General features: G+C 34.0%; 1 protein-coding gene across 2 annotated transcripts in view; it reads right to left on the bottom strand.

Annotated features, from left to right (window-relative positions):
• Positions 1-17410, bottom strand: part of LOC118182638 (hemicentin-2-like) — a 941057-nt gene that overhangs the window by 155461 nt on the left and 768186 nt on the right. For both annotated transcript variants that reach the window (XM_085816506.1, XM_085816507.1), the window contains exon 10: positions 4577-4846. In XM_085816506.1, the coding sequence (XP_085672632.1) occupies positions 4577-4846 (270 nt within the window). The remainder of the gene's footprint in view (positions 1-4576; positions 4847-17410) is intronic.

Genomic DNA, 17410 nt, shown 5'->3' with positions numbered 1-17410 from the left:
TGCGAAATTGGGAGAAATTGAAGAATCGTCCACTGCTTCGCGCGTTTTTAAGAATTGCACATACGCGGTATCCATGTACACGTCGACCTATTTTCACTTAAAAAAACATCCCAGAATTGCACAAAAATGGCATTGCGCACACGCTTGACTTTATTCATGTACACATCGACCTATTTTCACTTAAAAAGTCAAAGAAAATTGACAAAAATTCATTTCTTCTTACTCTTGTAAAATGTGCCAAACAAATAATTGGGCGATTCTGCACTTTAGCAGCGAAATTGTTTCGAAGTCCTTATTAGCTAAAATCACGATCGGAATTTTCGGGAAAATGTCACATTAAATGTCTCATAATCTCTCATTTCTCTGAGACAAAAGAATCTGTGATTCGAACTGTGTACTTCTCAGATTATTGCTAAAGTCCTACCTTTATCGCCTCACCAAAATGTCGCTAAACAACCTGTTACCATATTCTAAAGATTAGCCTAACATTTTTTTCTAACCGCGCGTTTTTGAAATACATGTTTAAAAACAAAACTTTAGAACTGCCTTTCTAGTATGTATACGGTTCTCAAAACTGAAGTAAATAAATCTTAAGTAATGTTAAATGGAAAACGGAAAAGTTTTTTTTTTTCCATATTAGATTACTTGATTTGCATTTTCTTCGAGGAAGATTAAAAAATTCAAAATTGTACACCATATTCGTTGAAAAATATCATATGACCAAAACTACAGAAGCTGAAAAACAGGCTTATTTAATTTATTTTTTGAAACTGGTATCTTAAACATTTCAAGCGGCTTATAGTATATTTTTACATTTTTAATTTTTAAATGGCTATTTTTTAAAAATTCTTATTAACTCAAATACATTACTTCAATACTATTTTTCCTGTATAATATAATATGCTATAAATAACGTATAAGGATAGTTCTCCCGCCTTCTTAGCGAGCCTTGGTGGTGCAGTGGTCAGCACACTTAGCGCGTAATTGATAGGTCCGCGGTTCGATTCCCGGCGAAATGTTTTGTTAATTTTTCATCTTACCTGCTTCCAAAATACCTGATGTCTCTACAATTGTATGACTGACGGAATATTTTTCAAATTCTTATCATCAAGTTGTATCATCAATGAAAAGATAGATTTAGTGCTTAAACCCTTTTTTTCATTAATTATCAACACTGTATCAAAAATAAAAATTCAAAAATCTCATGCCAAATATATTTGCAACATAAAATCTATTTTATAAAAAACTGATACGCTCATTTAATTTGTGTTTTAAGCATTTTTCGTTAAACTTCCATTTTAAAAAATAAGAAAAATTAAAGACAATATAAAAAATAAGAATATAATAGACTTTATTTAAAACATAATTTAAATTCTTTATTCCTTTTAAAAAAATAAACGCTTTAATTCAGATTAGCAATTTAAATTTTTGAGAGAGTTTAGGAATTTCTTAGTAAAAAAAAATTTCATTCATATACCAGAAAAACTGCTAACTTAAGAAATGAAAAGAAACTTGAAACCATTAGATATTTTTGACTTCTGTTAAATACATATATAAGTAAGAAAGAACATGAATAATGGGTTCATATTTTATTTAACTTTGGATTCAAAAGTACACCTAAGAGAACATTAAAAGACAAAGAAAGAGTACTTACGAGACAAGTTTTAGTTATAACTAGTTTTAGCAAAAGTTTTTGTGAAGTGGCTGAGATAAATTGGGAATTAAATTCATGGATTCTTTACTGTCTAAGAAAGGATTTATGTTGCAGTAAGTATAAAATTGTGGACTTTATCTTGAACATTCTTTTGACAAAACTACCGAATTTGCATATTTTGGATATAAAACTAATCTTTCGAATTATATGCTTGCATCTCAGGCTGTCTATTATTAAATATAGTTTTATGACCGCATACTTCTAAGAATACGAAAGTTATTGCAGTATACCTGTTCTACTTAGGAAGTAGTTGTTTTTATCTCCAGGAAGAGGGATTGACAATCAGAATGTACAATTTGTCTTCACATCACTTGCTTTCACACTTGTTATTATTTTACGAGAATAAATAAAATTTCAAGAACTCGTTGGTATAAAATATTCAGGAAAAAATAGATCACTTATTTCGTAACTAAGCATTTATTCAACAGTGAAAAAATACAGGGGTTGGACAAAAATATGGAAACACCTTTAAAAAAACATGTTTCTTTGCTTAATATGGTGTAGGAAACCCGTTGGCATCCAAAACAGCTTGCAGTCTTCTCGGAATGGATAAATACAGTTCCTGTGTGTTTGCCAAGGGAATATTATACCACTCTTCCTGCAAAACGGTGGCAAGTTCAGATAACAATGTTGGCGGTGGATAACGACAACGCACTTTCCGTTCCAATGTAAACCACAAAGATTGGATAATATTCAGGTCTGGTGACTGTGGTGGCCAGGGAAGATGGGAGAACTCATCCTCGTGCTCAGAAAACCAGTCCTGGACAATGTGAGTTGTGTGAACAGAGGCTTTGTCGTCTTGGAAGACACCATCACCATCGGGGAACAAAGTTTGTACCATGGGATGAACTTGATTGGCCAAAATGTTTACATAAGTCTTGGCAGTCATGTGCCCTGACACAGTTATCATGGGGCTAGCAGAGAACCACGATATGGCTGCCCAAACCATAACAGAACCCCCGCCATGTTTCACTCTTGGCAACAAGCAGTCTGTATTATTAGCTTGAGATGGCGTTCTCCAGACGTAAACTCGGCCAGAAGTGGGGAAACAATGTGAAAGAAGACTCGTCAGACCATATTACTCGCTTCCACTGCTCTATAGTTCCTGTTTATGAAGCTCACCAATTTCCTGTTTATGAAGCTCCCTTCTAATTGTTTTGATACTCACAGGGTTCGGTAACACAACATTCATTTCAACAGTAACTTTTGCAGCTGTGGTCTTTTTATTTTTCGTCACAATTGCCCTTAATGATCGTCTGTCACGATCACTCAGGATACACTTTCGTCCGCGCTGTGATTTAGCAGATGATATTTTTCCGCTTTTCAAATATGCGGAATAAATCTTCGATACAGTACCTCTTGAAACACTAAACACCTCGGATACCTTGCTTACGGAAGCACCTATCATACGTGCTCCAACAATTTGCCCACGTTCAAAGTCTGTTAACTCTGACATAATGCAATGACAACCTCACATAACAGTACTCCGACAACAACTGAACTGTTTAGCACATTTACGAAGTTGTATAGGTGGCGTCAGTAGTCAAAAACGCCAGCGCCACCTACATATTTCATTAAAATCAGTCTTTCTTTTCAAACATGCATTTCACAAGGTGTTTCCATATTTTTGTCCATCCACTGTAATACTGAAATTTTGATACCTGGAAAGGTAGTTAGAGGATGGTATTTCAAGAAAAGCTGATAAGATAATATTTATTTAGCTTTCAGCTATCCCATAGATATAGAAATTTAAATTAATTAATGCAGTTTAAAGTATATTATTGCAGGAAAGTTCGACAGATCTATAATTTGCAACTCTTATGACGACTTTTCATTTTTTTTAAACAGAAGACATTATTTACAATAAGATTTTACTTAACGACAATAATACTACGGTAGAAATCTCTGTTTCAAACGAAATTTTATAGTATAATATATTAAAACGTACATTTTTCTGCTTCTCTCTCATACGAAAAGATAGTTTATTATGCAGAAAATCGAAACATAAATTATTATTTGCATACATTAAAAAATGTTGAACCAAATGGTGTTAAAAGTGATGTTTTATGCTTTTTATTAAACAGGAAAAGAAGCTTCAGTACACGTTTCAGCAACTTTCTGTTTGTCAGAATACTTCCATACAGTTGGAATTTTGAAAGTTATAAAAAAATACCATAACCCTTTCCGGCACGCTACCTTTTAAAATCGGAGTTTTGATTAAAAAAAAAAAAAAAAAAAAAAGGTAGGCAGTCTAATTAAGCCTAGAGGAGTACACAAGTAAAATTTTATGAAGATAGCACTTATCGTTTTAATTCTGTGGGTGTGCCCAAAGTGGCACACTGATTCAATCGAGCTTCGAAAAGAGTGCTGAAACGAGTATTGTTGTCAATGAACTGACCGATGAGATGCGGAGAAACAAAGAATACAGACTCTCAGATGTCCTAGATGATCGGTGAGCCCGGTCTGGGCCCACCTAGGGTTCGCCGTTTGATTTTAGGCAAGATTTCAAGGTAAAAATTGAAAACTAATATAGAATAAGGAGATTAGCATACACCAAAAAAATAACATAGAAATATCGTTTCAAACAATTCCTTTTATACCTTAAAAACATCTGGAAGATTTCTTTGAAAAATGAGGGTCTTAAAAACTAAACATGGCTAAAATATATGGACTGGTTTGTGTTGAGCTGGCATCTACTATAAATAAAGAAGGTTCAGAGTAACCTATAGTAACTTATAAATCCTTTTTCATTCAATTTTTCTGTGCGTACAGAAGGGAATTTTTATGTGTGTCCAGACCGAACACACTGTGCCGCAAAGGATAAAGAATGTAATGCAACCAAAGAAGAAACCGATTACTTACATGGTAAAGCAGTTAGATCTAAGTAGCAAGGATCGGATGCTCCTATTTCATTGGCTGCTATGCAGGAATATTTTCCATATACGTTGGGATTAGAACCCGACAGAGCTATGATGCTTTCCTGGCGACTTGACTCCCTGGTCTCGCTAAAGATGGATTCATTGTTGCGCATCCAAGAGAAGTTGAAAGCCGGAGGATTGGCAGAAGACCGGCAACTGAGGACTACACTTCCTTCATCTGTATAATCCTTCCACATGCTACAGACAGGTCGATCTGAAAGGGGAATAATATTAATTTAATTTCACTCGTTACACCGGGTGACCCAAAAGTGCGTTAACATTTGAAAATTCAATAGTTCACTGAAAAATTTAGGTAGAGAGACAAAAACTGACACATGCTTGAAATATCATGGGTTTTATGGGAAGCAAAAAATCTGATGCTGACACCACATGACTTCCTTGCACAGAAAATTAAACTATACGCATATTTGCTGCATTTCATTTATATTTATTTCATCGAATTTTTATCAAGATATATTTCTCATTCAATTAATTCAGTTCTCACTTCACGGTAAGGCAAAAATACATAAAATCTCAAAATATCTTCCTTAATATTTGAAAATTAAAAAAATAATAATAAAACACCAAATACAGTTAAAACAATTAAAAAAGTAAATTTTACAAATAAAATTAGAGTTTCTAGCATAAATAAGCAATTCGACTAGCGGGCAACAAGGCATATTCTTCGATGCACAAAACTTAAAGTTTACTTTTGGTTCCCACTCGGAAAAAACACGTTGAAGCTGCAGAAACTGACTTAATTCACTATTCTGCTAAGTTTCAAATGTAAACAAATATGGCTGCTGATGTAAACAAAAATTAGGCTTAGCCGCACTTCAACAACTTTTAAGCGTAAACGTTTTTAACATTTCGATAGAAAACTAAGTTAATATAAATTTTAATTGCAGTAACTATTACTTGTATTTCACTGTTATTTCATTTTGCAAAGAATATAAAAAAGTGATACACTGCAATTACGCAAGCCCAAGGAAAAAGAAAAACTGCATTTCCCAATGCGCAGACGGTAATAAAAGAGCAATATTAACTCTTAAAATTATGCTATTGTGTACATATAAGTAATAATTTTTATAGGAAATTTTTTTTAATGTTTAGTTATCCTAAGAGTTTTTTCAGGTGAAATATTGTGTAGAGATATTAGGTACTTTTGAAGTAGGAAACACGAAAAATGAGCAACGGGACTCGAACCTGGACCTGCCGAATACGCTTCGAGTATGCTATCGCTACACCATGAAAGCACACAGAAAGGGGAAGAAATTACTTTATAATTGTATACATCATTTACAGAGTTCGTAAAATTGTAATTATTTTGTTTATTTTTACCAAATTTAAGGGGACTCATACACCTTAAACCTCTTATGATCTTCGAATATGTGACTGTTGCAAGAATTGGGATATTTTATTTATTTTAAAAGCAATTACTTTCAACTTTTTACATCTGACTACATAATATAGCTGCTTCAGAAAATAGTAACCAGAAAGTTTCTGTTGGCACAAATATTTTTGTAATTTAATCCTCTTTGTGACAAAATATTTCGCCATGTTTCCACCTTGCGCGCATGCTATTTTAAAAAGAGCTAATGGTACATACTTGAAATTGGACGGAATTCTTTATATGGACACTACTTTCTACCTGAACCAACAATCTAATGAATATTTTAATATTGAAAAATTTTATGGACGAAAACATTAAAATTTTTTTTAATAAAATACATTTTATAAACTTAACTCAAAATAAAATAAAAATTTAACATGAAATTTTTAGAATTTTAGGCTCACAGTAGTTTCTAAATGTTATAAAAGCTATATATTAAATATGGAATTAAATTATGAAACAGAATGTTTGAAACTGTGCGCGCAAGTTGAAAACATGACGAAAAATGTTGTCACAAAGCAGATTAAATTATAAAAATATTTGTGGCAACACAAACTTTCTGATCACTATTTCAGAAAGCAGCTATATTATGTAGTCAGCTGTAAAAAGTTGGTAGTAATTGCTTTTAAAATAAATAAGTTATCCCAATTCTTGCAAAAGTCACCTATTCGAGCATCTCATGGGTTTTAAGGTGTATGTGTCCCCTTTTAAATGGCAAATTCCAAATATTACATATTATTATTTTCTAATGTATTGCTAAGAATTAATTTATCAGTTATGTGAAGTACTTAGCAACAAATGGCGAACATTTATTTCTGTTAAAACTGAAATATAAGCTAACATTTGGCATAAAATGAAAAGAAACATTAAATGTACTTTCAATCCGCCAACGAAATAAGGAAATATTTCCTGGAAAATTTGAATCAGAGTTGATAATGAAGTTAAGTTACTTATTTCATACGCTCTCAATGTGCAAGATATCACAATGACAAAATATGAAGTAAATAGCAGAATGTGACTTTTAACGTCGCACTTTAACTGACATTTGCCTAATTTAATCATATTTTTGACAATAGCCAATAAAATTTGGGAGTTACTTTTCCATCTTCCTTCGAATCTTTGAAGTTGATTTCTGTAAATAGAATAAATTTCAAACTTAAGAGAAGTATCATATATATGCAAATTTAACTACTTCTAGAATTCTTCTGCCGTATTTAATTAAGGATCTCTTTCATATCATGTAATGTAAATGCTTTCTAATCTTCATAATTTTCTCCGTATCGTTTCACAGATTGCAAAGACGGCGAAATCTTTTCATTGGAAAACAAGCTGAAATTCGAAAATTCCCCAAATAACGATTTTATATTGTTTGATTGTCTAACTAACAGAAATAAGTAATTTGAGGTATGTAAAGATGTGAGAGTATTAATTTGCTTTACAAAGAATGTTTTACTGAATTTCTAAGCATGAAGCAGTTAATAAAATCATTATATAAAAAATAATGAAAATATTAAAGCCGCATTTTTAAGTGAACATTCTACCTTGCTTAAAAGCAAAAGGTTAATCATGCTCGTTTTACCATGAATATTCCCCTCTGCGTTACTCTGGTGTAACGGTCCTCAACCGGAAAACACGTCGCTTGATTATGGCAAAGAAGACAGCTAATTTATTAGTGATGCTTTCTTAAACTCCTCTTGTGTCAACAAATAGGACCTGAATTAGAATAGCGAACCACAATTTGTCTTCAGGTTACAATGCACTAGGAGGAAGGCGCTGTGCGGGACTGGACGTCGAAAGGGACATTTCTCAGAACCCCGCACATATCCAGAAAACCTACATAGCTAGGTTACCTTTTCACTTATTAATAGACTTGACTGCCGAAAAGTAATGGATTATCGCTCAGATTGGGATCGCGTGATCCTTCAGAAGCAGAACTTTCGTCTGATTGGTTGATCTCTACCCGGGACAGAGCTGCAGATGGAACATTTTCGGCGAAGTTTCAAAATATCCCGCATGGCAAGTATATCCTTTCCGTAGCTACCTGGAACTTCTCTCCCAGCGGAGCTGCTTTTTCTCGAAAACCTCACGTTTAAACCAATGCTACCAGAATCTCGTTCTTCAGAAAAGTCCCATCTAGCGAAACCGTCGCTAGATTGATAACCCCTTTACACGGTTACTCGCCCCTACTGCTAGAGGGGATCCAAACAGGCATCCACCCGGTCAATCCAGGGAGACAATTTTTGTTTCGCAGAATGTGGGATACAAATTGAGCTAAAAATCAAAGATAGCTACGCATCCATTTAAAAATCAAAGAACGCTTGTTTGGCATCGACCAAAGTATGGCCCAAATGTTTATTAATGATAGCCAAACCCGCAAGGACAACCTTCGATATCAAACCATGTAGCGTCCCCACAACCAAGGGCCAGACAAGATTGTACTATATCGTCTTTGCCGAGCCTGAACTTAGCACCGAATAAACAATGGTTCTAGTCACTGTGAAGACTGTTCATTTTCCCCAGAAGTCGAGCCTGTCTAGGTACTAACCCAGCCAAAGCGCCGAGAATGCTCTTAGTTGACCCCCGGGGGAAGTCTTCATGCTACAGCAAGTTGACTAGGTCAAAGACTGTGTACATATATGAAAAGATTAAGCAACAATTTCTGGAAGAATTAAAATTAGAATTTCTAGAATAAAAATTTCTAGAAGCCAGGCAAATGAGAATAAACTTTATTGTTTTGTCGTTAAAGCTCTATTTATTTTTTTAATTAAAATAACGATAAAAACTTTTCTCAGTAAAATTCTTGAAATTTATGCCAGAGATTTCAATTAATGATATCTCGGGTTATGAAAAGGAAAGTTATCACACAATTCCAATTACATACTGGTGAAATGAACCCTCTGAATAGTGTAAGCTCTGATGCGCCTAAATGTCAGACAAACTTTACTGTGAACAATCGCAAAATCTCATATACACGGCTTCACAGTACAGTTTTCTTCCATTCTTACAAGAGAGCATAAAGTGGCGAAAGAATGGACAGATTGTCAAAAGTTGCTGAAACTAAACTGGGAAGTTTCGAAAGAAAATTCAATCAAAACTAACAGATTGTTCCATTTTTCGGTCGTTAAGCTACTTTCTAATGTCCAGTTGAATCTTACTTAAGCCGACTTATTACTCGAAAACGGAATAGATATCTGCTTAGAGTTTGGGAGTAAACTATCGATGCGAATGGATGTAACTTATCATCCAGAAGTTCAATAATCAAGAACTTCCTGTTTTATATAAAATCAACGTCGGCGAAATTTTCTTAAAGTGGCGAGAACTTTGCCAGCAATCCACCAGATATTAATTCCAAATTTACACTTTTCAAACTACTAAAATTATATTCTCCTCTAACATCATTAAATTTTAAGCAGCTCTAAGCATAAATATCTACCGTTGTTCATTCGTCTTCCGGCTTGAATAAAATCTGCGTTTCCTTAAGGGAAGTGATTTAAGTGTTATAATATAAAAAATTACGGAAATTTTCGTTCAAATCTAAGATATTTATATCAATATTTTTAAATAATGCATACTTTATTAGCTGTGTCTATATATAAAAAAAACTTGTGAATAGTAAAATTTCGCTTACTGTCCATGCTAAGAGTCATGTAATGCTAAGATTCACGTAATACTAAGAGTCACGTAATGCTAAGATTCACGTAATACTAAGAGTCACGTAATACTAAGAGTCACGTAATGCTAAGATTCATGTAATACTAAGAGTCACGTAATGCTAAGAGTCACGTAATGCTAAGAGTCACGTAATACTAAGAGTCACGTAATACTAAGAGTCACGTAATACGAAGAGTCACGTAATGCTAAGAGTCACGTTCCGCACTCTTGAAACATATCTTATTTAATTACATTAAAAAATTAGAGCCACGAGTGTACGACCGTCCTTTCAACTATACTATTCATCCTATAGGAACAAAATGTACGCATGGACGTTTCTTAGAAATTGATTGCAATTAATATGAAAGAGTTGTAGATAGTTATTTAATAATTTAAGGCTCCTTATAACCTGCATAGTATCTGAGATTCTCCAACAACGTACTAAGTGGAGCACAGTCATATCTAGGTATTCATTCATGAATAATAAGAAATGCCACTAAGTCACAGCTCGATGCGGCAGTTAATGTGAATTTTAGAAATAAATGCCTATGAGGCTCACTCGAGAGCAAACGACGGGAAAACACTGCTATTAACTAGCTCATTGATCATAAAGTAGATTCCGTTTTATAGGACGTACGCTTCATTAGCTGTTATTCATATGGAAAGAGCAAACATTTTCCACTAGATTTGCTCCTAATGACTCCTAAAAGTCTCGCAAATTTCACCACCATAAATTTCCATCCTTTCTCTTTTCATTGTCTTATGATAATGGCAGAAAAGCGATTTTCCTTTTAAATGAAGGGCTTGTCTTTAATTCGAAGTACACGTGACGAAAACCTAAAGCAGTTGACGTAAGAGGGATAAAGATTTCTAACGATCGACTGATACAGAAGAAACAAATTGCAGTTTCGAAACTATTATTTAGGTTACTCATATTACCAGGAAGAGTGGAGCAAATCATAAATTGCAAAGTGTAATTTTTACAAAACTGTATACACAGTTAAACAAGAATATGGGTTTTAGACAAAATTAATTTAAAATCAGCAAATGGTTTTTAAAAAAATCCATCATTTGCTGATAATGTCATTTTTAAAAGTATGACCTCAACATATTGTTCTCCGCCCCCCGATTATCATTTTCCTGCAACTATTAATCTCCATTTTTGACCCTAGGCCATTGTATACAGCGTGTCCCATGAAGACTGCCCAAACTCTGCACAGCCAGATTGCTCGCTTGGAGTGCACAAAAGTATCTAAAGAATCTACCCGTACAACCCATAGGTTTGGTGAAAAATACGAAAGTACGACAGCATATCTGGCGCAAGGAAAAAAATTATTGGAAAGATGAACATCGGTATTTACATCATGTTTACACAGGAAGATATTTAAAATATCCACCGAGCATATCGAGCCTGATTTATGCTCCCCAATTTGTTTCTAATGCTATCTTAAATAATATCATTTAAATACTAATAGTACATAATGTAAACCCTACAACATTAAATGCGTAATAAATGAGTTCCTGGTATACGTAAAAATATGCGAAAACACATTATTACAGTCACTCTTTAAAATCCTTAAATCTTTTGCTTTTCGGATTTTCATTTCGGAAAATTCGCTAATAATATCTTCGTAGTGTAGCCGTTCGAGAATGCTTTATTTTTATAGCAAGTATTGCTAAAAGACATCGCCTTTACCATGGTACTGAATTTCTTAAATAAACTAGTATGCAAAATTTAAGCAACAAATTAATTTTTCCAAATGCAACCTTGAAATTGTTGAAAAGGGCTTTTTGTGAACAGTACAATCAAAAGCCAACTCAATAAAAAAGAATGCATATGCAGATATCAGCAACTTAAAAAGAATGTGCATTTTGAGCCATTCTTCTGCAAGTGAAAGTGATATTGGGAATGCAGTACAACCATAAGAAAATGTTAGGACATTATATGAGGTAGAATGATTGGCAAACTTGAGGAGGGACATAGTTTGACGTCTGTTGCCCAAGAATTTGGCATAATAAAAGTGTTATTTCACGACTTTGGAAACTCTTCTAAATGACAGGTACAGTTGTAAGAAAGCTTGATGGTGGTCGACTGTGAAAAACAATGGTGACTGATCATCTATATATCGCTCTACAGGCGAAAGAGTTCGAATCATACAGCAAGCAACATTGCTCAGTAGTTCAGCTCGGCAACCGAAAGCCAAGTGTCCCGGTATACTATAGCCAAAAGACTTCACAAAGGTGGTTTATTTGACCGCTGTCCTGTATCTACGATTGACAGCAGCCCATTTGAGGCACCGTTTACAGTGGTGTTGAAACTGGGCACTTCATCAGTGGAGTCACGTCCTCTTTACCGATGAGACTTATTTTAGTCTGATAATTGTCGGCGCCAGTTGAGATGGAGAGAGGTAGGAACACGTTTTCACTCCCACTAACACCAGGAAAGAGAGTGTTTGAGTGGTCCTGGAGTGCTTGTATGGCGAGCCATTATGACGAATGGACGGACAGAGCTCCACGTTTTCGATGGAAGATCATTACTGTTATGAAGTTATCCTTCCCCAAGTGCATCTTTCCCGCGGTGCCATTGATCAGGACATTAGTTGTTTTTTTTCGGGGGGGGGGGTAAAAGTGCACGTCTACACGGACTGATGCTGTTGAGGAGCTCCTGAAAAATGAAGATATCCATAGAATGGATTGGTCAGCGTGGTCCCTGATTTAAACTCCATAGAACATGCATGGGATACTTTACAGTAAAGAAATACCCTTCAAAAAAACACCAACTGAGACGAATGCTCTTTGAAGAATAGGAACTCTTACTCAACTAATAGACAACCAGGTACGAGTATCGACAGATGGTGCAAGGCAACGTTGCAGTTGGGAAAGGTTATGAAGGTACCCTTTGTTATAGCTGTTTGGTTTGTTGTTCTCCCTCTTGATTAAATATTTTTTGAGAGACAGATGACTAACGCCATTGTGTCCATAAAGTCTTTTTCTATTCGTTCCGTACTGTATGACCTATTTATTTTTTTGCTGCTATATTTTCCTTGTCTTTTAAGTACTAATGAATTTCATGTCATCAAATTGATTTTTTGTGGAGGCACAGCCAAAATCAGAAACGTTGCTTAAGTTTTGCAGATCAGTGTAATATTTATCTCGTTTTCAAGCACAGAAGAATTTTTCTTCTATTGAAATGCTCCTATTTTTTATGAACTTATATAATTTGTTCACGATTCGCAAACTTCGTTTTCTCATCTTCAAAATAAATTGCAGTAACTTATCGTCTAATTCACCAGCATTGCTATCATTAAAATAATAATTTTATTTCACTTGCAAAATTCAGTATTATTTACATCGTCAAATTCTTTATCAAGTACTTGAAGTATTAATTCAGAAGTCAAACAACAAAAATCAGCGTTATATTTACAAAATTTTCACAGGACTAGTTTCGATGGTTTTACCGAACCACCATCTTCAGCTGCAAAACCGCAAATTAGTATTTATTCGGCGTATTTATCGGCCATTAGTATTTATACTTCTGAATTAGTATTTAATCGGCGTGTTATTGTGTCTTAATTACTTGAAGTATTTTATTAATTCCTAGATTTTTTTATTTCTTATCAAATTCTCTTTAAATTTTGGGAGAAAAATATAAAATATATTTTTTAAAAAATTTGCTAATCCAGTTAAAATCATTTAACTAGTTGGATTTTATCAAACCTTTTTCCCATTTTCTAAGTCGTCCTTATGCAAAAAACCTGAAATTTGATGTCTGATATTTTAAATCCCTCAATTTTTATATGAATTGCAGTAAATGTTTTAGCAAATTCCAGACAGGTCGTTAAATAATTACTGAAATCTTTAACAGATTTGTTGGATACAATCATCCTTGTCAGTGATTTATCCCAAATAATAACCATTATAATATTTTTTTCCTTGATACATTTTTCAACGTGTTTTACTTTTCGTAAAAGTGCGTGTATTATTATTTTATAGTTTTCATTTTTGTTGTTTTGTTTTCTGTTTATACGCTAAAAGAGAAATTCGAGTCACTCTCAAGTTGCGAGTTAGTAAATAGAAATGTTTTTCTCTTTACATGCGTTTTGTTACATTTTATTGAATTAAAAGGTTTCCCATATCAAACCTATACATAATAAAATATCCTTTCTTGGAGTTTTTATAGGAATATAAATTTCGTCCGCGACTGAAAATTTAAAAAAGCATCTTTACCACACTTTTCTAATATTAATTTAATCTACAATAATTATTGCCCTGTAGAATTTATATCTAATTCTACAGGGCAATAACTGTAGAATAATTTCTTAATTAATAATTAAGAAATTTTAATTTATATCTACAATAGTTATTGCCCTGTAGAATAATTTTCAGATAAATTACCATTTTCGATGCTCAGTAAAACTATTTAAATTTTTAGCGAGACTTAAATCAAATGGGATCAAGGTAAAGTAATTGCTAATATCAAACAATGTTTCAGAAGCCATAGAAAAAAATTCATCTTTAAATAAAAATGAGAGTTTCATTTTTCATTCAAAATGTTATTGACATAAAATATACTGAAGGCGAAATAAACAATCTGCTGGGAGTAATATTTCTCTCTGCTCAAAATTCAATGAGAAAAATGTAACGTTTCTTTTATTAAATGAAATATAAAATATTAATTGCAGATTTATTCATTAAATGAAATAAATGCAAACATCGTTTAAACTGGTGCAAAAGGTTAGGTAATTTAATGTGGTTTTTAAATAATTCCTTACTTTTTTCTTTTACAATAATAAATGCTGTTGTTACCTATTAAATCTTATTATCATTAAAATATTAAATTAATTATAAAGGTTAGTTTTTCTTTGTTTACGTATAGTACCAGTCGAAGAATTAAATTTATTCGCTTAGTCGACACAGAACAATCTATTTATACGTATCTGGCAGCATATGTCAGCGACGTTTTTGTTATAAAATTTAATGTATACTTAATTAAAGAACAATTTTGAATTTTTGTTCAAAAGATAATAAATTCTATGTATTTGAAAAATGAATTTTTCTTTAATGCATGAAATTTAATTTTTCGCAATTATGTCGCATCTTAATAATTAATTCTTTATTTACTTTATTATTAAGCCCATTTAATGTAGAAACATTCACATAATTGTTTGAAATATAAATCTGACTTAATTGAGGGTGAGGAGGAGAGTATAATTTTCATATCTTTGAACTCTTTAAATTCATTATTAAAAATAAATATCAGGTGCAAATTTGTCTCATTATTTTGTAATTAATTTATTCTTTCTTCGTGATTTATTTATTTTTCGTGGCAACTAATCGTACTGTCTGCCCTAATCGTCTGTACACGGTCTGCCTTGAAATTGCCGTACCAGTGGCTGAAGAGATCTGACGAGACAGGTCTGAGGCAGTGCTCCGCCTGTTTCTTTTGGCAGTAACTGCCAAATACCGGTCCTCATTCGGCATTGTAACTCTGGGGCGACCTGTGCTGTAACGTCTACTCACATTACCATCATCTTGGAATCGTTGCCAAAGCCTGGAGATGACACTCTGGGCAATTCCAAGTTCGTCTGATACTTCCAGTTGGGTACGCCCACATTCCAGACGGCCGATAATTCTACCACGTAAAAAATCATCCAAATGCGTCCTTTGTGTCATAACTATTCGATTATTGCACTGAAATGCTTTTATAAAGCGCCTGCGAACAATTTTACTTCTTTGCCTGTATTCCTTATATGTCACTCTCTTACACTCTCGTCATTGTGACGTACCATCGGTGTCATCTGGTTACTTCCTGAAATTTGCATATGATTCTTGAAGATGTGTGTAATGATTTTACAGGTGATATATTAATTTTAGAGTTCGATTTCCGCGTGACTCCGAATTATCCTTAATTTATGGACATGAGTGTAATTCGATTAGCCGTTGAAAGTCACATAATAATAGAAGCAATAGGGATGTCTTATCATACAATATAACATGCTGGAGACATCTTTCCTTTATGCTTTTGTAATGCAGTTATGGGCATATTAAACCTGTAATATAAAGACATGTGTTTGATTTGCACAAAGAACATTTCACTGCTTAAAATTCTACTCTCTCCGGAACCTTAATGTATTTACACAGGAGCTCGAAACAAACGCTGAAGACCATCATAAACTTCGACTGGCCGTTTTAGGCTCATGTTTTTACTCTTTAAATAATGTGATTTGCTTATTATTTAATATTATTCCGTCTGTTTCACCTCTCAATGGGCATTAAAGGTCAGTCATGTCACCCTGATCGTTGCACCGGCAAACTGTTTTCGGTTGTTTACCTTTTCAACCTTATTATTAATAAACAGATTTAACATCAGTGTATTACTTTTGTTGGCTGCTCCAACGTATAATGTTTTGTGTATGTTAGTATAAAATTAGCAAAACGGGTTATTTAGTTTAGAGATATTTACATATATACATGAATGGAGGCTTGCTGTCTTTACGTTTCGTCAGGTGCCTAGACCTGGTTATCTTGTAGAGTCATTAGGTTAATTGGAAGCAGAAAGGAAGAAAAATATGCAACCGCCTTCGCCGGGAATCGAACCATGGACCTCTGGATTACTGTCCTAGCATGCTACCGTTACACTACGAAGGCACGCTAGGGAAGTGGGAGAAATACCTTATATACTCCCTTTGATGCGGAAAATCATCATCCACAACCCTTTTAGTTCGGGCGCCACTTGTAGAGTCATTAGGTTAATTGGAAGCAGAAAAGATTAAAAATATGCAACCGCCTTCGCCGGGAATCGAACCATGAACCTCTGGAATACCGGCCCAGAGTGCTACCGTTACACCACGAAGGCACGCTAGGGAAGTGGGAGAAATACCTTATAATCTGACATAACTGTTTCTCTTAGACTAGGCATACTCTATGATAGTTCTGACACCCCATTGTCCTTCGTAATCCTGAAGAAGGTCTTTGAGACTATGTGATCCCTGGAGCTGAGGAAGGGATACTCTGATGGGAGAAGTGAGTGGACAGTCGTGGATGTAGTGTGAGACGTGTCCTGAAGAAGGCAGAGACATCGCAGGCGCATTTGACGTTTTGATGGCAGAACCTGCTCAGGTACGCAGGAAATCTTCCCTGATTTGTGAAAGCTTGTTGTTGATAAAAGTCTGTTTTGAGCCTCTTGGTAGAGACCTCCTCCTCTTGGGAAAGATGGAGTAGTTATGTCAACCGGTGTCTGAGTCTTGCCAGATAAACATGAAGGCGCAGAAATAATGGGATATAAAGAATTTAAAATATCGCTAAAGATATCGCTATAGCCCGAAGATTAAAATCAATGAATCTCAAAATATGATTCCCTCGGCAAGCTTCTAGTTATTTTTTGAACCCCAAAACGGGCGTTAGTTAGTAAATAGATATTAGTATCGAACCGACATTTTGAATTGAATCATTATAAACGTCATATTACTTTTCAAATTGTTGCCACCAATTAATATGACTCTGTATATTTAAAGGAAAAAATCAACTTTAAAGTTAATGTTTAAAGACATTAACTAATGAAGAATCTGTATAAATGTAGGCCTGATCCTTACATTGTGAAAAAATAACAGTACCTATATAGCTATCAAATTTTGAATAACGTAGTCCTCCACCGAACATGGACACCTAGAAACCCGAATTGGTTTTATTATCTATTTCACAATTTGTAAATTTTACCGAATTTTTTTACTAACA

Source organism: Stegodyphus dumicola, chromosome 5 (assembly GCF_044657685.1).
Source record: "Stegodyphus dumicola isolate Sdum_Otavi_A_Nest chromosome 5, ASM4465768v1".
In the NCBI taxonomy this organism is placed as follows: Eukaryota; Metazoa; Arthropoda; class Arachnida; order Araneae; family Eresidae; genus Stegodyphus; species Stegodyphus dumicola.
Note: the sequence above shows the minus strand (reverse complement) of the source record. Positions and strands in the feature narration are given on the sequence as shown.